The sequence below is a fragment of the Urocitellus parryii genome, chromosome 8 (assembly GCF_045843805.1).
Source record: "Urocitellus parryii isolate mUroPar1 chromosome 8, mUroPar1.hap1, whole genome shotgun sequence".
In the NCBI taxonomy this organism is placed as follows: Eukaryota; Metazoa; Chordata; class Mammalia; order Rodentia; family Sciuridae; genus Urocitellus; species Urocitellus parryii.
The window spans coordinates 132666601-132692100 of NC_135538.1; the positions used below are offsets into that span (position 1 = coordinate 132666601).

Consider the following 25500-nt stretch of genomic DNA (forward strand, 5'->3'; position numbering starts at 1 on the left):
GTTCAACTCCCCACAGAAAACTGCAGGATTTCCTTTTAAGAGGAACGTAAACTCAGAAGGGCCATTCCCCTGGTGCGCGTAGCCCTAGAATCCTCTGGAAAAGCAAGAGTCTTCTCTGCTGCCTCATGTCTACTTTAGGGGCATGTTCCATCACACTGTGCAAGGAAAGAAAATGCTCCTCCTTAATAATGCCTCAGTGACTCGTGAGCACCAGCTGGCTCTGGGGCAGAGAGGCATAGAGATCATGGGCAGGGGCTCCGGGGTGCAGCCGGGCCTGTGGGCTTTGTGAGATGTGTATTTTGGAGCAGCCCAAGACTCCAAGGGAACAAAAACTGGAATTGTTGTACAGATATGTGCATCCTTAAATGAAGAATTAGAGTCTAATAAAAGACTAAGAATATATATAATCCTTTTCTTTCTTTAGAACACATGATCTTGCTATGTTGCCCAGGGTGGCCCCCCAAATTTTGGGCTCATTAGATCCTCCAGCTTCAGTCTCCTGATTAGTTGGGATTATGGGCATACGCCACCATGTTGGTCTCATGGAATATCATTCTTAAATAATGATGCAAGAATCTAGCAAGCACAGGAGCCTGTCCGTGGAGAGTGGTTCTTAGTCCTTAGAATTCCATTGAGTCCTCTGAGGGTGTTGTCACCTGATCCAAAAAAAAGATAGTTAGAGCTTATCATCAGAATCACATGGTTTACTTAATACCAACAATGTCACATCAGTCTTGAGCAAACCTTTCAAGCAAGATACTTTCAGAGGGCCTAAAAGGCCAGAGAGCTGGGACTTCACCAAACTAACAAGTGGTTTGTCTACCTATGGCTGTATCTGCTACCCATGTTTTGTATGTTCAGGCAGAATACAGCCTGAACCTTGTTCTCAGTGTGCCAAATACCACCTAGCAGACAAGTGATGGGGTTTAGGGGGAGATCTATGGTCTTCACTTGTCTCTAACTACTGGCAAGTTTGAATAGCTCCCAAGAAGATCCTAATAGCTGATATGGTCCCCTTAGCTTGGGTTTGTTCAAGCACAAGGTATGAGGCTAATCCTAGGCGGCCATTCTTTTTTATTCTTCTTCATGATGGTGTGTGTTGTGTCAGTGTGATGGGAAGCCTGGGAAGGATTTCTTACTGCTGCTTTGAGGGCTAGCCTCTGGAGGCATGCTCTGTGGCTACATCCTTGCGGAGGAGTGGGGAATAAGGAGGAGGTTGGTCAGGCGGTGCCCTTGAGTGGTGTTCTGCCAAAGAAAGCCTCTCTCCCAAACAGAATGGTTCCTATTAGTGTGTAAGAATATTTTAGAGGTGAGCTTTGATGGGCTCAGAGGCCTTAAACCCTGAACTTGAGGCCATGAGACAGCTCAATACAGAATGGTCTCTTTCATGAGACCCTATTTATATCTAGTGATACCTGGAGAAAAGATTATGAACTCTTGGGGAACCTCTATATGAGGAGGGGTAGAAAAAGTTACTGGAGGGAGGAGCCCCAGGAAGCACTCATCCTCCTAATGGATCAGGGTCATGAAGTGGGGTTGGTGTCCCCTTCCCGACTTACCAGTGGGGAGGGGAAGTGGCGCAAGGGTCTCCGTGCCCTCCCTTTGTGGTATGGCAAGGGAAATGGTCATAGCCCTCTTTATCCCAAGAGAAGCAAGGTGAAGGGCCAGGGAAGAACACAATGATTCTCAACTCTGAGTCACAGGTCTTAAGTTGAGAATCTGTTCCTGGAAAAGGTTGGAGCCATCTGCTGAGATCTCTTTTTCATCCATATGGAGAGTCAATGAGGTTTCCTCCATTTGGAGACAAAAGCAGAATGCCTTGCCTAGAGGTTCAAGGGAGAGACTGGATTGTTTGCAGGAGAATAAAAGAAGAACCCCTCCATCCCCACTTGCAACTGAGGTGGTACAAAGTCCAGTGGGCCTGTCTCAAGCCAGGGTGGTTGAGGGACTCTTGCCTCTGGGAGAGCTGATCACTGCTGGGTCACTGTTGACCTGGATCCAGATGTCACTGAGGTTCATGTGAACCTGGGAACTAAACAGTCCCATCTCCAGACTGGACGCTGAACCCAGGAAGGAACGCTGTTGCCTGGGATGGGGCAGCCGCTTCCCACTGAAATCCTGCTGTGGTAGGTTTTTCAAAGCCGCCAAGACCTGAGGAATAGTCTCTAAGCTACATTACAGGGATGGAATAGATTCAAATTGCCTTCATCATTCACTACAGACTGTTCTGACACTGGATGTTTTACATGTATCTCTGTCAATATTTTTATATTAATAGGAAAAAAACTCAGAATCCATGTTGATACATCATAATCACCATGTTTTCAAATGGGCAGTTGCATTTCCCCAAAGGGATGGCTGGTATCCTGTGGACACCTCTGAGCCCTTATAATTATGGCCTCCTTTTAAGGTACTGTGGGTTCTTAATGTGGTGGGAATTGTCACATTGTCAGATCCTGTCATAAAGGAGAGAATTTGTGTTGAATTTGACAAGTCTACTTTATTGAATAACTTAGCTCATTAACAAAGAATAAATAAGGTCCATGTTTGTTCTTTAGTATAATACAGACACATGTTATAGTACATCTTTATAAGGCAAAGAAATACAGTTGAATGCTTGCTCCTATGTTCAGAAATAAAACATACACATGATGTATGCAATCAGCACATTATGAATCCATTTTCAGTTCTTATCTACAGGGATAAACCTCATCAGAAGGAATTACTGACCTCCAGCAGTTGGTCAAAATACACACACTGGGGCCCAGATGTTTTCTGCTCTGTTGAATGGGCGTTGTGATTGGGTCATAAGTCTTCATGGAAGGTGAAACTGCCCCAATTATACAAAACAGGCCTCACTTAAATGGATCAGGGAGCCATACACAACACATCTACTGTCAGCAGCTGCAGATTTCAAGTTATGCAAGGAAGTCATCTGAATCAGTTGCCTCTTGGAAATAAAATTTTCATCTCAAAAAGTTCTGGGCAGTGGTGGTGTCTGGGATTGTTGTTCAGTAGTAGAGCATGGACGAGGCCCTGGGTTTGATCTCCAATGCCTCCCTCCTAAAATTAATTAATTAAAAATAATAAATAAATGAACCAAAGGCCTTAGTGGTGTATCATGATAGAAAAGATGGATTTGGGTTTCAACTTAAGTAAAAGAGAGAAAAAATTTGAAGATGAAGCAAACACAAAGTAGGGAGAATTGGAGACATTGAGAAGCAAGCCTCAGCCATGTTTCAGCCCCTGTGGATGGCAGAATTGCCAGGAACCACAGAGATGAACTAAGTCTAACCATCACAGCCCACCAAGGTCCCTGCCTGCCTCTTCCTGTCACTTACAATTTTACAAATGAATTTTCTAAAGGAGCTGGTCTACAGCCCAAACTAAACAAGTGCAGGTAGGCAGACTGGCACTCTTCGCCAAATGGCTGGGTAAGGGCAGAGGCAGCATCAGGGACAGGAAGGGGGAAAAAAGGAATAAAATGAAAAACAAGATATTCCTGTTCCTAACATAAAATCCATATTTTGATTCTAAAACGAGAAAAAAAAGTATACTAATTTCCATAAAATGGAGGAAAATGTAACTATTCACACATCTTTTAACACATACATCCAAATATGCCATATGTCAACAGCGCCATGCCTATTTACATTTTTTTTTTAAGGAAAAAAAGCAAATTAGTATTAAGTCGGGAAAAAAGCAACTAAAAACAAATCTACAGGACTCAACAGAGATATGCGTTACCCAATTTCAACCTGGAAATCATTGTCCCAAGTTAACTCAGATGACAGTTCCTGCTAAAGTTCTTTTATGTAACAAATGGGAGCATGACATCTTTTCTCCTGTTTTTGAATATCAACAGACTCTGGGTGAGCGTTTGATGTCTTCCAAATTACAAAACGTGGGGACTCTCTCCTCTTAATAACTTGTAGGTTTATTTCTCTCCAGACAGTGGGAAGTGCCACAGCAGAGCTTAATTTCCTCCATTTGCTAAAGGAATGAGAGAGAGCAAAGTCACATTGTCCATTAAGAGGGTGGAGGAGAAATACGGCCTCTCAAATCCTGATGAGTTCTTGGAAAAATTGATCACAATAGCCCCAGTCTAGCCAGACTTGGATTCTCTGGTCCACGCTTATGTCTGGTTTGATTCCCCGGCTTTGCAAAGCCCCCTTTCCCCCACCAGAGCAGTAATCTACCATGTGAGAGGCTCTCGCTGGAGCAGCCATTCGTGGGTGTGGAGTGAAGGGACAGGACGAACACTAGACTGATAATCCCCCCATCATGGTAACCCTAGACTGCACTCACCGACTCTGCAACGCAGACTATCCTCAGCTCTCCTATAAAAGGCGCCCTGCTGGCATGAGGATGGCTTCCCATCCAAGCGTAGAAATTGAACTACAAATTCAAACAGCATTCATTCTCAAAGTAGAGTTTCCTTTCTAAACCTCAAAAACTAAAAAATATTTTAAAAAAAATTTTTTTTTTAAATCACATCCACAGGACCATTGAATGGTTTAATTTGGCAAAGAAATCGTGCCTGTATTTGACCTGAGCTGTCTCTGCCATGTGTGGCAGGGCCTGGGGAAAGTGCATCTGCCAACGTGAGTCAGAATGGAAGCTGGATTGTAAAATGCACATCCTGCAACAGACCTCCTGCTCAATCTGGTAGAGAATTCATGCCACAGGACCGCAGGACCAAAGGACCACAAACGCCCTTCCACGCGGGGTTTCAAACCAGACCCTTGTGTCCTATTTAGCATTTGAGTGAGTGCCAGGTCTCTGTGGTCTAAGAGTATTAATGCATGCTCTGGCTTGTATTTTTCCAGACTCAATGAATAGCATCAGCTAAACATAGCACAGTAATGTAACACTGCAGTCACAGGACTGTGTGTGTGTGTGTGTGTGTGTGTGTGTGTCTTTGTGTTTCTTTTATTTTTTTAAAGAAAACATTTTAAGCAAAATCACATAACAGGAATATAAGAGAAACCAACCTTAAATTAATATATAGGCTAAAAGAAAAAAGAAATGTTTTTTAATAATTAGAGAGAAGGCTAGAAAGAAGTAGGTTTTATACCTAGTACATGACCTTCAATGAATTGCACATTTCCCTCTACTTCTTCCTCCCCTTTAATTTAAACATGACAATAAGAATGTTGTACATTAATTATTTAAGGACGTGCTACAAGGATGCTTTAAGTGGAGGTGAGAGAGAATGGAGAACAGTGGGAATTAAATCTGCCCTCACTGATAGGACCACCAAGTTATTCTGATTGTGACAACAGAAGCCTACAAAGACTTATGGCTAAAAATAATGGTATCTCAACCCAACATTTATTTGGATATGGAAAGTTCCCCAAGCTGAGTGGTGAGCAGAGTGTTGGTGTGCAAGGGGACTCCAGTGGTCTTGGCATTGTCTCTCCTCTGTAAGAAAACAATATGCACGTTTTGTTGTTCACATCTCAGTGTCTTTCTGGGCCCTAAGTCCCACCTGCAGTAGCACTTATGTCCCTTATGAAACAAGTGTCAGGAAATGGTTCACAAACTTGGGAATAAGAAGATTACAGCTGGAAATCATGGTCATGCCCAAAAAGTGAGAGAGAGAGCCCCCTCATCTTTGGTATTTGCTTTCTTTACAATCCCCAAATCCCATGAGATTCTGTGTAGGTGCTATTTGTTTGATGACACAGAAAGTGGACAGCTACTTCCTGGTCACTTCAGTGTAGGAAGCCAGCACTGTCCTTCTGCAGAAAGCACAAGTCCAGCTATTCTTGTGGACAGCCCCCATGACTGTCGAACTTCTTCCTAAAAGCTGTAGTTTTAGGACTAACCATAAGCAGATAACTTTCACATGGCCTCCCCAGACTAATGCACTTCAGGCAGATGAGCTGAGCATCACAGGAGAGCTGGGAGAGTGCTGCAAAAACACACTGCACCAATTTGAAAACAGAATCAGCCATTTGGAAGACACTCACGAACTTGGGGGGAGACATCAGAGTAAATAGAAGATATGATGTCTGCTGCCTCTTGCCTCGGAACTCTAAGAAAGCCAGCACGTAGATTATTTAATCATTGACTTCACCCGATTTTGGAACAAATCAAAACAAGAAATGGAATTATTCAAGGGTCTGCCAAACAGTATTTTTTCTGAAAATATGATCACCGCTCAAGTGGCATTGTTTAGTTACTAGAAGCTGTTTGCTCCCTCTAAATGCATCCTGCAAGTTTTTAAATCTTAAATAAATCTCAAGACATTTGCTCTAGTAATCTGAGAAATAACAAACATAATGCACCTCCTGTCCCAGTAACTGACATCCAAAAATAAAAATAAAAACTCAAGAAGGCCGAGAAACATCTTCCCAACGTGCACTACATGGGATGTGGGGATCTCTCTGAGTCCCCTGAGGATGGGTGCCTGGTGCCCCCTCTATGTTCACAGAGGTACTCCAAGTTCAAGTTTAAGTTCAAGGGCTCCCCCTGCTATAGCCACCAGTCATCATAGGGGTCAAGGCATCAGAACTGCTGGTTTTTTTCCAAGTCTTCTCAAAGCAGCAGCAACCGCAGCAGTTTTCCTGCAAAGCAAACAAAATATGAATCTTGTTAATTCAGCAGGACTTTAAAAATTGTAATTAGTTGGTTGTGCCCCTTAGGAAAACCACACATGATTTTTTTTTTTTATAATGAATGTGTGTATGTGAAAGAGAGAGAGAGAGCAAAAAAAGGGGGGGCAGCGGGGGGTGGGGGAGAAAAGAAACCTCTTGATGGATTGCACTGCTTACCCGGGTTGTTTTTTTATTTTTAGCTTATGCAAGACATTTTAGCACTATTTGCAATATCGAGGGACAAAGCCGCTTTGTTTCATCTAGAGCTCAGCAGCTCCTGAACTGTTGCCGCCAGGCCACGGTCAGCTTGATTCCAGCATCAAAGTGAGAATGCGGGTTACTACGTAGGGAATACAATTGTCTCTCAGTATCCATGGGGGATGGTTCCAGGACCCCTCCATAGAGACCAGAATCTGCAGATGATCAAGTCCCTTATGTAAAAGTGGCACAATATTTTCAAGGAACCTATCCACAACCTTCTGCATAATTTAAATCATCTCCAGATTATTTATGATACCTATTATGATATAAATGCTATGTAAATCATTGTTATCCTATGTTGTTTAGAGGAAAATAACAAGAAAAAAAGTCCATATAGACACAGATGCAATTGTTTTATCCAAATATTTTCAACCCACAGTTGGTTGAATCTGAAGGCATGAACCTGTGGACGTGGAGGGCGGATCGTATTTCCACTTACTTTACAAACATCTCTGACCTAGGGCTTGCACACTGCTGCCCTAAATTATTCCTATGGATCTAAAGGGGGGTCCGAAATTTATATTTCAGAGGCTGGCAAAAGATGCAAGGGAGGAAACAGCCAAGTGCCGCCAGGTTGACTTTGGGACTGTTTCTTTGACGCATCAAGAAACCTCTAACAAATTGAAGGAGATTTATATGCCTCAATTTACATTGTGGATTATGCCTTATTCATAAGGCCTGGAACTTGTTCTTTTTCCACAGACATAATCTTTAACCACCAGATTTTTAAAATCAATATTATCTCAAACTTGGTTTCACTCATAATACATCTTGCCAAAAACCTCATCTCACCCTCCTGGCAGGGAATATTGTGAAGAGTGATTTAAAAACAAAACAAAACAAAACAAAAAAACTTTTCAGATGCCTTTGCTCCCAGAGTTCACATCTTAAGTTTTACTTTTTAAATAAGTAGGGGCTGGGGTGTAGCACAGAGGTAGAGCACTTGCTTAGCATGCTCAAGGCCCTGAGTTCAACTCCCAGCACCACAAAAGAAAAAAAAAAATTAAAAAGTAAGAAAGTAAACTAGGAAGCATCTAGGTTCTACAGATCTGAAGCAATTCTTCCTTGGCCTGAGGTGAGACCTAGGTGAATTTCTGTGGTCAAGTGGGGCGGAAGGCAGCCAGCCCATGTAGTCATCAGGAGGCAAACGTGACGTGACTGAGCCCAGAGAGGTCTTCTCATTCAGTACCAGCAAAGGCTGTATTTAACTGTGCAGGGGACCAGCTTCCCTCTGTGTCCTGTCACTATTCAGGTTGACACTGTTTGCCATTGCATTGAAGTGCTGGCTTTATCATGGAGGGGGTCTGCATCCTCTTACCACCACTCCTCCTCATTCTTTCCCTGCCAGGCCCTGGCGACAGGACAGTCTTGGAATGCACCGCCTGTCACCCAGTGAATTTGTTCCCACCAGGCCTCGAAAGTGACTCCAGTATTTCTGGTGGGAAGGTGGTTTGTGGCAAACCCTTGGGGTTTGTGGTGACTGGGGACAAAACTGCTTCTGGGGGAGAGGGTGAGGGAGGAGAAAGGGAACAGACACAGGCCTGGCTGCTTGGAGCCCTGGACTCTCAGGACTCATAGCAAATGCAGCTCTCAGAGTGCTGAAACCCAGGCCTGGGACCTCCTATGCATCCCAAAACTTTAATGCCTGTGCTGTTTTTGACAAATAAGAAGGGTCCTTGTAAACTGAGAGCATGAACCTTCTGCTGACTGTTCACAGACTTCCAAATAAGTGACAGGCTCATAAGTAAGTGATCCTTCCATGGAAGACCAAGTATTTTCTCAACACTGGTTTGTGACCTTGAGTACAATGCACTGAGTTATTCCTACCCCTTCTTATTTTACAAAAGATTTGAGGCAGTTTACAAGAGTTTATTCAGTCAAAAGTAGATGAAAACCCTAGGCTCAGAAAAATACAGATTAGAATAAGGGATCTAGACCAGTGGAATCTAAGATTAACTAGTATGTACAGGCTCTGGATTCAATTCCCAGCACTGGAAAAAAAATGGGGGATTTTATTTAAGACCAGTGCACAGCAAGAACACAGACTTGTATATTTATAAGTCTTGTGCAGTTGTTCAAATTTAGCTACTGCACAAGATACTGTGGACTTGCTGCCTGAGATGAGGGAGATGACCTGCTAGAGGGTCAATGTCCCCCTTTGTAATCTTGGTATTTCTAAAAGTTCTTCTTCATCACTGCAGTATTACTTCTTCAATCTTCTCCTCTAAGGCATACCTGGTGCTAGATTGTGAATATAAAAGAAGGTATTCACGTATAAAACTATCCCTTAGTAATTCTCACAAAACTCTAAGTCAGATGGGAATATTCGTGAATTTGTATGGAAGTGGCCTTTCTTGGGGCCAGAGAGTGGGTTCACAAACAAAGTAGTGGGGAATAACATGGGCTTTATCTTCCAAGACACCAGAAAAAAATCATGCTTTACCATTTCCTAGCTACCTGGCCTTGGGTGAGTTATTTATTTTCTGTGTCCCTAAAACCGAGTTTCTCCATCTATATTAAAGAAGCTACCACTTCTTCTGAGTTTACACAATGGTAAGAAACGAAAGACCTGAGACAGTTTCTGTTCAGATACTGGAATCTCCTGAGCTTATTAGTGGGTAGGCACCAGTCTCTGTTCTCAGGTTTTTATTGAATTATCTCATCATAGCCCCCTAATGAGCTCAGCCAGTGAGTGATACTGTCCCCAACCCACCCAGCAGGGAACTGGACTTGCTCCACTAGGAAATGACAAAATCAGGGTGCCGACACAGCAATCTCAATCTGGGGCCCTCTATCCCCTCACCCCACCCCAACTGACCTACGGCTCTGCTTCTCATAATGTCTGTGCAAGAAACATTTGATTTTTTTCTTCTTATTCTTTTTGCTTACATCTTGAACAAATGCCTCTGCAGGAAGAGGCCAACAGAGCACATTCTCAAGATTTCTTGAATCTGGGCTTTTCTGGATTGCCATCCTGATTAGCCCCAAATGAGTAATTTTCTTTGCTCTTATAGTAAAAAAAAAAAAAAGAGCGGGGGGTACCTGAGACCAACCTTGCAGGTGGACACCTTCCATGGACTATTTTGTCACGAGGTTCTGAGCATCAGAGCTGCGATTCTTTTCCTAGGGAAACCAGGAGACATTTGGGGGAAGCGTTAGAACTGTTTTCATCAGTTCCTGACTTATGATATGAGGACATATAGAGAATGAGTAATCTCCTGCTGAGTAGGAAACAGCCTTTAAGAAGACACTCTTGAAGCCTAAGTTACTGACAACCTCCTGGCAGACACACAGTCCAGCTTGAGCACATGTCCACTCCTGTAACCCTCCACTATTACTTCCCTTCCTTCTTATTTAGAGTCAGGGTCAGTACAATTTGTACCTACTCATGCCTTATTTTTACACTTGTGTGTTTTGTCAAAACCCACCCTGACAAAGTGCGAGAGCCAGGACTTGTGATACTGGAACTTCACTGACTTCGAAGATGAATCAGACACTAGAGGTTTCTTCCAAAAGTGTTCTAACCTAGTCACGGACCCAGGTGATGTAAGTGCCACAGGGAGATTCAAGAAAACAAGAGAACCTCCAGTCTGGGTATGTTAGAAAAGCCATCATAAAGAAGATGGCATTTAGATTATGCTGAGTGAAGCTAGCCAATCCCTAAGGAGCAAGAGCCGAATGTCTTCTTTGATATAAGGGGGGCGACTCAAAACAGAGCAGGGAGGAAGAGCATGAGAAGAAGATCACCATTAAATAGGGATGAGAGATGCATGGGAATGGGAGCGAGAAGGGGAATCGCACGGAAAATGGAAGGAGATCCTCATTGTTATGCAAAATTACATATAAGATGGTGTGAGGAAGAAAAAGAGAGAGAGAGAGAGAAAAGTGTCATAGAGTGGGTAGAGAGAGGTGATGGGAGGGGAAGGGAGGGGAGGGGGGAATAGGAAGGGTAGCAGAATACAATAGACACTAATATGGCTGTATGTATAAACGTGGCTGTAAAACCAATGTGATACTGCAATCTGTACACGTGGAAAAAAAGAATTCATAACCCACTTGAATCAAATGTATGATATGTCAAGGTCATTGTAATGTTTTGAGCAACTAATAAAAAAATTTAAAAAAAAAAGAAGATGGCATTTGATGTCAGCTTTAATCAGTAGAACATGGACTGATCTACAAGGAATAGTAGAAACAAGTCCAGAAATAAGAAATAAGAGTTTAGGATGTATTGGAGCAGCTGCGATTGTTGGTGTGTTTGGTTTGGTGTGGATAATGGGGGAGGTGTGAGGATTCTTTTTTTAAAAAATCAGGGATTGCTGTAGATTAGATCTTAACTACACCCCAAGGGTCAGTGTGTTGAAGACTTGGTCTACAGGGTGGCATCATTGGGAAGTGGTGGGATCTTTAAGAGGTGAGGCCTAGTGGGAGGTCTTTAGGTCACTGAGGCAGGTTCTCAAAGGAGATTATGGGACTCTGCCTTTTTCTTTTCTGTTTCCCAGCCATGAGGTGAAGCTTTGTTCTACCCTGAGCTCCCACAATGATGTGCTCCCACCACAGGTACAAAAGTGATGGAACCAATTGGTGATGGACTGAACCCTCCAAAACTGAGCCAAAATAACCTTTTTCTCTTTTCAAGTTGATTATTTCAGGTATTTGTTACAGTGACAGAAAACAGACTAATACCAGGAGTAATATGATCCAGGTTGTAATTAAGGAAATGATGGCTTGATGGACTAGGGAAAAGAGTGAGGGTTGGCTATCAGCTCATAGATGCTTTATTAGTTCATTAAGAAAAGGGCGTGAACTAAGGTAGTAGCACAGAGAATGGGAAGAAGGTTAGAAAGTGTCTTACTTCTGGGAGAAAAGAAACTATGCTATTTTTGTTCATATTTCCTTCCTCTGGCCCCAAAGCATTTAGGAGTTCTGTAGGAGGAACTCACAGAGTCCTAATTGATTCATGGTTTAGAGTGCTTTGTTCCACCCCAGGTGAGAGCTGTTTCTGATGGGAGACGGGATATGTTCATATAGTTGGGGACATAAGAAAAGATGCAACCACTGCATGTCATCTTGAGCATAAGACAGAAGGCAGAGAATTTCAGGACTTTAATTTCTAAGAAAAGAACATGCTTCTTAAATGAATGATGATAGGCCTACTCATCATTAGGCCTGATGATAGGTGATTGAGGCCTATGCTATTAAGCATAAAACGATTAAAAGAAATAGATAAGAATGCATACAATACATTAAATTCTACGAAGTAGAATTTAAACTGATTAGTAGTTTGGGTCAGAAATGTTTAGTATAAAGGTAAATTCTTAATTCAGAGAACATATCACAGCAACATTATTGCAAAAATAAGTATTCTGAAAAAATTTAGTCTCATACAGATTGAGCATTTCTAATCCAAAAATCTAAAATCAGAAATGCTTCAAAGTTTGAAGATTTTCCAGTATCAACATGACATCACATGAGAAAAATCCTACACCTGATTTTGTGTGATGGGTCACAGTCAAAAAGAAGATGCACTAAAAGTATCTTCAGGCTATTTGTATAAAAATGTATATGAAATATAAGCAAGTTTTGTGTTTAGATTAAGTCCCATCCCCAACATATCTCATTATTTATATGCAAATATTCCAAAAAATGTTTTTTAAAACCCTAAATTTGAAACATTTCTGGTCCTGAGCATTTCAGATAAGGGATACTCAGCATGTATTTCATTGGAAAACATAAAACATAATGTTTGTATATTGGCTTTTCATAACATCAAATATGTACAACCCAAGAATGATTCTGGAAACGTTGTGCACGCCCCTTTTCCCCAGTAGGATGGTAGAGCAAGAAAGTTCAGCTCCAGACTCTAGAACTCACCCTCCCTTCCTCAGGGTTCACATCTACATAATGGGGATGAAAATGGTGCCTGTTTCATAGGGTTGGCATGAGGGTTTTTGTAAAGCGGTTAGGGCAGTCTCTGTCACAGAGCTGCATAATTATAATTTTAATGATGAGATTTATATTTTTTCCAAAATTGTCAGTATTCTTGAAATATTTATTCACCTCAGGTGCTAGCAGTTAGATGAAATAACAAAAAAGGTGATTTTTTTGTTGTTGTAATATGGTTTAAGAAATATTTTTAAACACTTTTTAGACTGTATAATGTCATTAATTCTCCACTGTGGTTTCTATATTGTCCTGCCACGTCAAAGTGTATTTGGACACCAATAAGCTTGGATAAAAATACACTGGTGGAAAATGGGCTCAAAATAAGTTGGTCACCCTAATAAGCAGTTTATGTAGTCTGGGTGAGGTACTGGCTAGGTAATAAGTCTATTTTTACTTGGCATCAGTACCAATTATCAAGGAAAGGTATATTCAGACACAAATAAAACTCAGTGTTGATGCTGAATTTAGAAGTAGAGTTAATTTCAATAAAAGCTGGATGTGGAAAAAGTGAGTACCTGAAGCATAGTCATTCCAAGGTTTGTTGGTCAAGGGAAAAGTTCCATTCCAAAACCCCAGGGAGTGGGGAAGATGAGGAGAAAAGGTGGAGGAAATAAAAATGTGTCACACACACACACACACACACCAGGCTGGGGCAATGGCAGAAGCCATGCTAACTGATGCACATATCAGGCCTGTCACCTGGGAACCTGAAGCCATAGAATGATTATTGTCCCTCTGTGCAACTTTTCTGGTTGAGCATCCTAAATCCCAAGTAAAGTTACTTAAATATTATTCATCTGTTTCTGTGTTATTTCTAGAATCCACAATTATTTGGATGGAAACAGCATGAGGGAGGCAGAGAAGCCAGCCAGGAAGCTACTATAGCAATTCAGGAGACAAATGTCCCAGGCCAGGACAACCGCAGAGATGGAGAGAATTGCAGATTCCAGAGGTAATTGGGGAATATTATGTACATAACATGGAGGTAGTTAAATATGAGATGGGGAAATTGAGGGAGAGGGAGAAAACAAAGAAGATGTCTGAGGTCTAGTTGATGCCACTCAATGGACATTCTTTTCTGGAGGATGGTTTAAGATGAGATGAGGTAGGGAAAGGCAAGGGCTGAGAAGATCCAAGTGGAAGCATCTTGTACCTAGGTGCATATATGAATCTAAAGCTCAAAAAAGAAATCGATGCCAAAGAAATAGATGAAGGAATCAGAATATAAATGGTAAGGCAGCGGGAATAGAGAAAGATTTCACTATAAGAAGTAAGCCCAGAGCATGGGGTCAATTATTTGTAACAAATATTTCAGTCTTTAGTCTGTGGTACAAATCTCCTCCACATATACTTATAGGGACATCTTGACCAAGCTGAATATCAGAGTTAAGATTTGGTGCCCAGAGTAGGTTAAACCAGGTAAGCAAAGAATTTATAATACTGAATTGTTTTAAGGAGGGATTTATCCTGAATGTTTATCAGCATATCTTCTCCAAAACTTTATGTATGTATATAATATTTTAAACACACACACACACACACACACACACACACACACACACACACACCAAATGGGGTGTGTGTGTATATACATAGAATTTTGATGTGATTTATTTAGTAAAGGATAAAATGATTTAATAATAAATAATTATGCTGAAAATAATACTCTATTAACCATATATAAACACCATAATTAACATTATTTTTTAAATGCAAAATACTCAATAAAAGAACCTTAAGCAAATTAACACTAGTACAAGATTTGAAGACTATGAGAAAAGGCATTAGAAGGAACATTATTTAAGGTTAAGATGACAGTAGCATTATGTCCTCAAAACACAAGAAAATAGGAGGGGAAAAAAAGAAGAAAGGAAGAAACCTGGTTACCTGTGCCTTGAGTCTGGAGTGGAGCTTGTGGTCTGACAACCAGGGGTGTTTGAGAGCTTCACTGGCACTTATCCTCCAACTAAATGGAAAGAAACCCATTAGTAGGAACACACCAAACAAGGTCTACATTTGTCCCTCATCTTTGGTGCTGGTAGACCAGATGGCCAAATGTCAAATTCACAGTAAAGTGTATCTTTTCTAGAATTGTGTGCTGAGGATGAGGGCAGAGGTCACCATCGCATCCAATCAGAGTAACAGCATTGGAAAAGCAAGCAAGACAAATGATAAAAATTCTTGTTAATAATTGAATACTTCCAAATATAAGAAATAGTTCTTGTGATATCTGAGCCTCATAAATTGAGTTCCTAACAGTTGAAGAATAAACCCATATTTATTATTATGAGAACAACAAACCACAATGATTATTGATTATTACAAAAGTAATTCAGGTATTATGTCTTTTGTATATGTATTACTAATGCTCAAACTAAGAAGTTTTGAAGAGTTAAATAGATAAGGAAATATGGTTAATATAATTATTAGAAGAAATTAGGAATACTTTATGAAGAAACTATCTCCTTCTGCAGCTACAAAAAGAGGTTTATACAATTTTAGAAAATAATACTCTCTTAACCATATATAAACACCATAATAAAGATGATATCACATTCTAATTCTGAAATTTGTAACTTGTTTGGTGTACTAATATGGATCACATAAAAATAACTTTTCAAAATAAAAACTACAACTGAGTGCAATTTCTGAAAAATATCAAGTCAGTAGTTTCAAACAATCATAAAGCTTCAGTTTGTAGGATTGAGTCAATATAATTGCTTCATCAGATGCCAAATATTTAAGTATCAATTTGAAGAGGAAATATGTCTTTAGTGACATTATTGACAGCATCACTATTACAGGACCCTAACCAGACAGAGGTTATCAATAAGAAAAAACTCCTCACCTCCTCCAACCACAGATGGAAATGTGATTGTGTTTAGTACCATAAATTTCCATTATTAGATGTCAGAGAATTCCAATAGTGGACAGTGCTGAAAAATGATTATTCCTGCACTGTCAGACTTTTAAAATCTTAACATTGAAGAGCTAATAGTAACATTTTACTCATAATAAAACTTTTAATAACATTTCAGCTTTATCTTTGTACCCCAGAAATTTATGCTATCATGGTAATATGTGACTTTAACCTTAGTTTTATCCAACTATTGACTTCAAGACTAAACCAGTCGACCAAATTTATGGGATGCATCAGGTATTAAACAAAGCCCTTAGACTGCAGGGGTGAGCAAGGCTTAGGCATTGGAGTCACTGGTCCTGCTCAGGATCTGCTCTGCCTTAGCCCCATGGCTTCATGACTCTCAGCCTCAGTTTCCTCATCTGTAAAGTAATGATGGTATGTCCATATACCACTGGATTTTCCAGAGGTTAAATAAGGTAATACATAAAAGGATAGATAGATCAATTGATCGAATATATTTATATAATATATATGTACAATAGGTTCACAGTAATTGTGGATTTCTCATCCCCCAAAGTTTCATAGGGTTGGCACTTTCTATCTGTCCACTGCCTATAGTACAGTAATGTGCAAATAATAATAATAACCTTAGCTATTATTGTGCCCTTTCATTAAGGACAAAGAAAATCACAATACAAATTATCCCTTCTCTTAGACTGATGCTCTTAGCCTGGCTAAGTCTTCACCCTTTAGGGCATTCTGTTCTTATCTTGGTGTTGACCACATTTGTATTATTGATTTTTAAAAACAACTATCTCTTCTATTAGATCATGCATTTATTAAAGCAGGACTAGGTTTTATACATCTATGCTCGATGCCCCAATTTGTTTGCTGGATTATGGTAGATGATCAGTGAAATACTTGAATGAAAGGATTTCCCATTAGGCCCCACATCAGACCCACTACCCATGCTGTTACTCTACTCCACACAACATCCCTCAATCTATTGATTTGTGGTCATGCTTATTAATGGAACTAAAAGTCAAAAAGACAATAAAACAATAAACCAAGTATTACTGGCTCTGACAATCCTAAAGACCACCTACCATTACATGGTTTAGGCATAAAGCCATCTGAAATAGTATGTTTGACAGGTTAATCACAATGTCCCTCTCCCTCTATTATTCTAAGATGCAAGTCCCTGTATTTCAATATTGTTCTTTATCCACTGAACTTTGAATGAATGTGGTTTTAGCATGAGGGAAACTAAAAGGCCATGGAATACATAGCAGCTCAGTGTGTGGCCTTGGAGGAAGGTCAACTTGTGTTTCAGTATCAGTTCTGCCCCTTAAAAGCCATGTGACTGTGGGCCAACTGCTTAGAGTCTCATTGATAAAATAGTAATAATCAGAGTTTCTACCTCTTGGAGTAGGAGGCAAGATGGTGACTAAAAGAGATAATATCTAAAAAGCACATGGCACCATCTGGCCCCCAATAGATTCTCAAATGAAATGGTGGTTATTCAGCTGCCCAGAGCTATGCATTTGGCTTAAATGGGTGAAAGGGATTAAAGATGAATAACTTGGGGCCTAACGGGAGACCATGATTGCTAGAGCTTTGTTGCAAAAGGCAGAAAGACATAAAATGACAATCCTAAATGCCTCACGAACAGAGTAGCCCCAGATTTCAATAGACTTGCTAGATAGAGGGATCATTTTCTTTCTTGGGGTTTGAACTCAGAAGTGCTTTACCACTAAACTACATCCCCAGCCCTTCTCATTTTTTTTAATGTTTTAAGACAAGATTTTACCAAGTTGCTGAGGCTGACTTGACTGGCCTCCAACTTGCAATCCTCCTGCCTCAGCCTCCTGTCACTGGTATTAGCCCAGCACCCGGGCTTTAGGGGAATGAATTCTAATAACCCCAGTGGTACATATTGTTTCCCTACTTTTCCCAGAGCACAGGATGAACTTAGGTTACCTCTTCTCCTTGATCAGGAGCTTGGAGATGAATTCCCTGGCCTCCTCTGAGATGTCCTGAAATTCTTCATCCTCTAAGTCCCACCTGCATGCCAGGATGTTGTTCAGTGTCTCTGCGTCATTATCGCCCAGGAAAGGGGACAAACCGCTAAGTCTACAAGGTGCAGGATCCAGAGTGAGTATTTTTTAAATAGCCTCAAAACCTTTACAGACAGTTTGCTTTTTTGGGTTCTGACATTTAAAAGTCAGAAGGGGAAAATAACCTAACAATGGAGAATAATTTAATAATATATCATTACAAACAAGGAAATATTTACCTCCCCCACTGAACTCCTAATTCAACAAAGGCAACTGTGAAAGCTGCTGCTACACTCAAATATGAATTTTCAAAAGATAGTAATTCCTTGTTAAAGCATTTTGTAGCTAGAAAAGTACTGTTGTATACTCAGAAGACAACACCAGGAGTGTCACTACCGAGTCTTTCTCTTTCTTTTTAATTCCTTTTAAAGCTTCAGGTGGTATCAGCACTCAAAGTGATTTGTGAAGACACACACATTCACTTTTTCAGATGAGGTGGGGGAGAATTCACTCTTCACCCAAGAGGATTCAACAGAACCTAAGAAGCCACAGAGTATGGTACGTTGTTATTTTTAAATGACCTAAATCAGGGCTGTTATTCAAAAATAGCTAAACCTCTTAGAATATGCACAGATTTAGGCCAAGCGTGTGAGAGAGACCTGCACAGGGACTTACAGCATGTAGGCGATGACCCCCACACTCCACATGTCAGTCGGAAAGGACACGAAATCATAGTTCACAACTTCAGGGGCAAGAAATTCTGGGGTTCCAAAGTTCACCTTCAGCTTCTCTCTGGGTTTGTATCTGAAATTGAGGAGACAGGATGGAAGGATGGAGGGTGTCAATCCAAACTTCAAAATTGGGATCCCAGAAAAGAGATGTAGTCTATGAGACGGAACAACTTCAGCGATCCAGCAAATTCAAATTAAATAGACTTTAAAAGAAATCCTGTCTTTGTACCAGCGTCCAAAACTTGTGAAGAAGTCCGAGGGGTTTCAAGAGTCAAAATTTATACTACAAGAGTGTAATAATCTGAAACGGTTTTGGCAAAAGTCACTCAGAATAATTAGAACATCTAAATTATAGAATATAATGTAAAACCATATAGTCCTTGACATGTACAGGCTTGAATAAGCCTGCGTTGATGAGTAAGGAAAAGACTGCAATAATTTACAACACCCATTTTATATGCATCGTTAATGTGCTGAATTGTTAATGTGTCCATGTAAACTCTTTATTCCCTTAAGGAGCATATATGTGCCAGAACCTTTGGCAATCTTTTTAAAATTATTAACATTTTAAAAGTAAATCTGCTTGTCACTGATGGAACAAATATAAAAGACCAAGACAAACTCTTAAAAATGTTAAACGTGTGGCTTCTAACTTCATAAACTTCATACCTAATACAAGGTTTAAATTTATCATATTTTTTTTACATGCATCACAGAGACTTCTAAAGACAAATCTCAAATTTGACAAGGTAAGGAGAATATAAATTTCATAAAGTTAATTCTAAATGTGGACGTGAAACCAAGGAGTATATCAGATTTACTTTGCAAAGATCGATCATCGATCACGTCCCCTAATCCATTCTTACACCTACGTGCGAATAGACATACCTTCTGGCCAATCCAAAATCAATAATTTTTATTTGTTTAGCATCCCGATTCACACACAGGATATTCTCAGGCTGCCAGGAGAAAGAGACACATTAGCAATGAAAACAACAATCCTTTACTCAAATTGTCCTTGAACCACAACTAAAAATACAACGATGCTCAGGAAAAACATATCAGGCCTTTCACTTGGGGGCTGGCTTGTCTGTGTGGGTATTTTCTCCTTTAATTATGTGGTGGATGAGGTTGCGGGGACACTGCCAACCTTGCATTACCCTGCCTGTCCCTCTCCACAGCTTCGCAGTTGACCATAATGCATGAGTTCAGGCAGAGGCCTCTTTGAGGGAAGGAGGAAGCTGTTTCAGGACTTCCCAAATGGACTGGTGGAGGCCAGCTAGATGTGACATTGGCCCCCCTAAAATTATTAAGTATGAATTTCCCCTGCTTGGAGGCACATTTCATCCAAAGATTTATGAGTTCCAAGAGAAATGGCCTGATTCGCTTAACCACCCAGAATATGCAATATAACGTGAACTCTCCTGACTTTTAGATTTTTCTTTTGCGCTTTGTCTATGGGAAAGTCTCATGTTAAAGCAAAGCTGTTTCCTCCTACTCATTCTTCATTCTCAGAAATCCTAAGGTTTTGCTGAGTTTGGTCTCAATGCCTGAAGCCCTTGACTAATATTTCCTTTGAGTTAGATTCAGGTAAGACTTCACTCTGCTAAATTGACAGTCTGGGACAAAGTTGGAGAAAAATTGGTAAGTAGCACTACTGCCCAGCGTCCCTAGAATGTCCTACAAAGGGACCTATATTTATTGGGATATGAAAAAAATGAGGTCGGGGAGAAATAAAGGACTTGATTTAAAGTCAAGATTATCTCTAAAAGAGAAATAACATTTTTAAAGGAGAGCTGAACACCCTCAAACTCTAGTTTCAACTCTTCTCTGAAAACTGAGGACAGGAGCCAGGTCTTTGGATGCCAGGATTCCATTCCCCCATCTTTAGGAGGGATGGTAGCTCACCTCAGGGATCATAGCCTTGTGTGTGTGTGTGGGGGGGGGGGAATTGATTTGCAGAATGTCAAGAAGGCACTTCAAAAAGTTAATTTTTATGATTGGGAAATGAAAGAATATTCATTGGATATGATTTTTAGAGCAGAAAAATATAAAGGAGACCATTTTTAAGTTACTTCTCCTCTCCCCTGTATAGTGACAGACATTCAATACTTTGGGCCCTTTTCCTTCCAAGGAGCTTTTGCAAAAGCTAGTCCTTAATGACCCATCCAGCTGTCACCTTTATTATGTATATAAGGCATAACTAAAATGGCCTATTGCAAGTTCTCAATCAATGTTATGAAGCCAGAGTCATTTGACTTATAATAGGCCAGCTCCTGGCTCCAGTTGCCAATCAAATCCCTCTAGGGATATCTGCAGAATATCCACACTCAACGAAAATGCACCATGAAAATATGCATTATCATACTCAGTTCATGGCCAAGGGCTTTGCTAATGATTTTTGACCTCTGACTTTGTCGTTTTATATACCACTTCCTCTGGCCCTCCTTCTGTGCACCAGTGAATGGGAAAGGCAAGGCACATAAATCAACAGCGAGGGAAGCCAAGCTGTAGAAGAGAGGCCCACGGAAAGCTATTTAAGGAGGCTAGATTTATTTAGCTGCACAATCCCCGGTGACTTGCAATAGATGGTATATCATATGGAATTCATACTTTATCTCACTGTCATGCTGTGCAAACAGGGAAATGAACAAATGATCTAGCCACACAAGATGGACTTTGACTCATAGCTGCAACATTTGGCTTGGTCAGTGTTATTCGGTCTCCGTCTTTAGTTAGTTTGGAATTGTGTACAGTTCAATTCTAGGGGCTTCATACTGAGAGAGATAAAAAAGGAAGGGGTAATAAATAATAGGAGAAAGGAAGTGGTTTGGCATCTTTTATGCATTCCACCATTTCCAGCATGGTGCCCCGCCCTGTCCTCTCTGCTCTTTGACTTTGGAGCCCTGCCCTCTGGCTGCCCTACATTCCCTTCTCCATAGTTTCTACTAGTGCTCAGGCAAGCCCATAGGAAAGTAGATCCCAAAGTCCAGAGCTTCCTGAAACAGTTCAGGGGAGCGCTGGGGATTCTTAGAAACCTGGAAAGTGTAGTTACTACTAGGGAATTGTGAATTGTGGATGCATCTACATATCCTGATAATAAGGAGGATATGATGAGAACACTGTGGTGGTGGTAGTGGCAGCTTTAATTCTAAATTTTTCAGGAAACTACCCCCACTGATGATTTCTTTAACACAAGCAAGTTACAAATGAACAGCAGCCTCTAAAAGGAGGCATAGTACCTAAAGATGGGGGCAGAAGCTGAGAATGAGATAAGAATCCAGATTTTCACCAGGTGTGATAACACACAGCTGTAGTCCCAGCTACTTGGGAGGCTAAGGCAGGAAGATCACTTGAGCCCAGGAGTTTGAGAGCAGCCTGAGCAATACAGAAAGACTCCATACCAAAAAAAAAAAAAAAAAATTCCTGAAAATGTAACCAATGACACCACAAATTTCCTGAGCTGGAGTATATCTGGCAAGGCCCACAAATCAAGATGGGGTGGGGAGCGGGGTTGGGAAGGCTTTAAATTTGGCAGAACAGAAAACATGCCCTACCTTCAGGTCCAAGTGGAGGATGTACATCTGGTGCATGTGCCTGATCCCCTCGCATATCTGCCTGATGAACAGGATGGTATCATACTCAGTCAAGTTGTAGTTTTCATCAATGATGCGGTCGAACAGCTCCCCGCCCTCCACACTACAGAGGGAAGAGAGGTGGTGTTTAGTTCTGAGCCTGGGACCACCACATGCTTTTCTTGTGGCAATTTGGTGTGTAAGTTCCTCTAACTCTTCCAAAAAAAAAAAAAAAAAGCTGTGTGCACAGTTATTTCTCTGCCTTCTTTGCTATCTCAGTTGGGTGGTTGCTCTTGTTGTACATGCCTTCAATTTCACAAAGGGAAAACCTCAAAGACTCTTCTATCAGTGGCTCCAGCTCAATGCTGGAGACAACGAGGACTCTAAGGACATAGTCCTCAGACCAGCTGCAGGGACAAAGTGCTTCTATGGGAATGATACTTTACTATATAAGATACTTTATTGCACAACAAGAAGCAAAACCCAAAATGGCAGGGCAGGTAAATATTGATTCAGTGTTAGTTAGAACTACTCGCCTGCCTGCCTGTCTGCCTGACAGGCAGGCGAGTAGTTCTAACTTCTTTTTGTTCTTTCTCTCAATTTTTCTTTTGTGGTGCTGTGGATCAAACCCAGGGCCTCACACATACTAGACAAGTGCTCTACTAATGAACTACATCCCCAGCCTGAAACTACTCATTTTCTAACCAACCAGTCATTAAGTTTTTACAAAGGTGATTAAATGGAAGCTTCTCACTCTATTCATCAAGCATTTGACATAAGCTTTGTATTAATGAATACAGTAATCTCTGCTTGTCCACAGTTTTGCTTTCTGGGGTTTTGGTTACCAACAGGAAACTGTGGACCGTGTAGAACAGTAAGATATTTTGAGAGAGAGATGACATTCCCATAATTTTATTATAGCATATTATGTTTGTCCCATTTTATTATTAGTTACTAACTGACAAATTAAACTTTATCATAGGTATGTATGTATAAGAAAAATATAGTAACTAGAGAGCTCAGGACTGTCCTTGGTTTCAAGCATCCACTCCAGGGACTTGGAACTTATTCTTGGAGGACAAGGCGGGGAATGACAATATGTTGGAAATGAGATGTAATTCAAAAGTCGCTTTCCTCTAGATTTCCCAGGACAAAATGGAAGCTTGATTCGTGGTAATATAGCTTAGATACAAAGCTGTATCCATTTTTGCCCTGCTCCATCTTCTCCACACGTCGCATTGGGAGATGCATATTCTCTAAGTGGTCTGCCTTCTGAGACGGACACGACCATGTGATTCAGACAAATCAGATCCAAAGGTGCAATGGTTTGATTCTGACCCTGCTGAGGCAGATTGGAGCTGCAGACTCCTAGTCGTGAGTGGGGTAGAGGAGGCGGGTAAAGGAGAGTGGGCAGGAGGGGACACCTACTACTCCATGACCAGGACGATGTCATTCTTAGACTCAAAGGCATCATAGAGCTGGATGAGGTTCACGTGGTCCAGCTGATTCATGACGCTGATCTCGTTCTTCACTTCCTCCTGAGAGAGAGGAGACAGGGCTTTAGTTGTTGGAGAATGGTTAGGAGGGTAGCTCCTGCACCCACCTGCCCCCATCCCCACCCCACGCCCTTCACCTTGTCCTTTGGGCCTCTGGTCTTGATGATTTTGGCAGCCAGCTTCAGGCCTGTGGCCTTCTCTTCACACTTGTGAACCTGGCCGAAACGCCCCCTGCCAAAGGAGAGAACAGCACAGAATGAGACACTGCCACCTGCCAGGGAACCCGGCAGTCACTGCCACACTGACAGGGCAGTTTCTCTGGGGCTTTTCTTCTTTTGAACTTGAAGAGCAAACCTGTGTGTGCACCCACTGTATCCCCTGGACTTCTGTACAGCGTTAGTCAAGGTGTGGTTGAGGTCACTTGTGTCAGATCTCCCAGGAGGGAGCGTGTTAAGAATGTAGTATTTCGGACCCTACCCCAGAACTATGGAGGCAGGAATTCAGGGTAAGGCCCAAGAATCTGCATTTCACCCTTTCTCTGGATGATTCATGTGCACACCAAAATTCAGAACCAGTAGTTGACAAGACAGAATCTTTCTGAATATATATGAATGTAACAAACTGGGTTGGGTAAGCATATGGATGATTCAGTCTGTGGGGCAGGTATATCAGAATCCATTTAGAAACTGCATATGAACTTAAAAGAGATGTAAAAATGATATCTCATATAGGTACATATGATTCTGAAGTACATACTGCCTTGTTGCCAAGGAGTATTATCTCAGTTTAGCTTGGGAGTCAATCCATATGTGCTTCTGGTATGATATAGGTTGAGGGTGTGCCTCCAAGATTCATGTGTTGGGAGCTTGGTCCTCAGTATGTCAATGTTGGGGGATAATATGGAGATGTTTTAAGTGGTGGGACCTAATAAGAAGTAACAGAAGGAATTGATATAGTGCTTATGGAATCCTGGTTAGTTCTTATGAAAGGGTTGTTATAAAAGAGCAAACCTAGTGTCTCTTCCTGTTTCATGGTGTGATCCCTAACTCTTCTACTTTCTCCTACTTTGATATTGTCTACCATGATGTAACCAACCAGGGAAACTCTCATCAGAGGCAAGTCATGACAGGCACCATGCTCTTGAATCTTCGGAACTGTGAACTAAGTAAACCTTTTTCCTTAACAAAGGACCCAGTCTCAGGTATTTAATTGAAGTAACAGGAAACAAACTAATACATCTCCATACCTTTGTGATCGCATTCCAAAATGCACACTTGTGAGCAATTTCTAAACTTGAGTTGCTTATTTTGATTGCTTATCTAGTAAGGTAAAATAGATAAGACCCTGCTGTGTGCAATGGTGGCTGTCATGGCAAGGAATGAAAGGGAAGCCTCCCTAACTGCACAGTGAACTTGAACAAGGACACTTTCCTGGAGCCTGCAGAGATGATGTTGATAGCAACACCTGACAGAGGCAGGGCAGTGACAGCCACCACATTCCAGTCAACTCAGCTTCCTTCCCAGGGCAGAAGCAGGTGGAGCTTGGAGAATGATGTTGGATTACTACAAACATAGCCATGGGGGTAAGTGCAATTCCAACCACCATTCTCCATGTAACCTGCACTGGAGAATATGAATACAGCCCTAGGCACCTCCTCTGTGATCATTGTTTAAGAAAGTACTTTCCCCCCATCATTAGCAATGGCCTAGAACTACCTGGCCCAGCAATGGTGAGCCACCACAGTTTGACACCAGGGTTATCTCCACTCTGTGGCTCTCTCACAAGATTTATTCTGCAAGGGCTTTGAATGATGAGTCCACCTCCCAGTATTCAAGCTGGGTCACCAGACTAATAACCTCATGTTAACTAAACATGACCATCAGCATTCGTCATATTTTCAATGCTGTGACAAAATACCTAAGGGGAAAAAAAACTTAAAGGGGGCTAAGGTTGTGGCTCATGGTAGAGC

At 41.2% G+C, this 25500-nt stretch overlaps 1 protein-coding gene across 6 annotated transcripts in view; it reads right to left on the bottom strand.

Moving 5' to 3' along the window:
- Window positions 1-2485: 2485 nt before the first annotated feature.
- Mylk4 (myosin light chain kinase family member 4) overlaps window positions 2486-25500 on the bottom strand; it is an 82075-nt gene continuing 59060 nt past the window's right edge. For 5 of the 6 annotated variants that reach the window (XM_026398936.2, XM_026398932.2, XM_026398935.2 and 2 more), the window contains 9 exons: window positions 23669-23762; window positions 23464-23573; window positions 22018-22159; window positions 19349-19419; window positions 18405-18533; window positions 17653-17805; window positions 14697-14775; window positions 9917-9986; window positions 2486-6572 (listed from right to left, as the gene is read on the bottom strand). In XM_026398936.2, the coding sequence (XP_026254721.2) occupies window positions 9942-9986; window positions 14697-14775; window positions 17653-17805; window positions 18405-18533; window positions 19349-19419; window positions 22018-22159; window positions 23464-23573; window positions 23669-23762 (823 nt within the window). In that variant the 3' untranslated portion in view covers window positions 2486-6572; window positions 9917-9941. Of the gene's footprint in view, window positions 6573-9905; window positions 9987-14696; window positions 14776-17652; window positions 17806-18404; window positions 18534-19348; window positions 19420-22017; window positions 22160-23463; window positions 23574-23668; window positions 23763-25500 lie in introns of all 6 variants that reach the window. The other variant, XM_026398933.2, reaches the window with a different exon arrangement.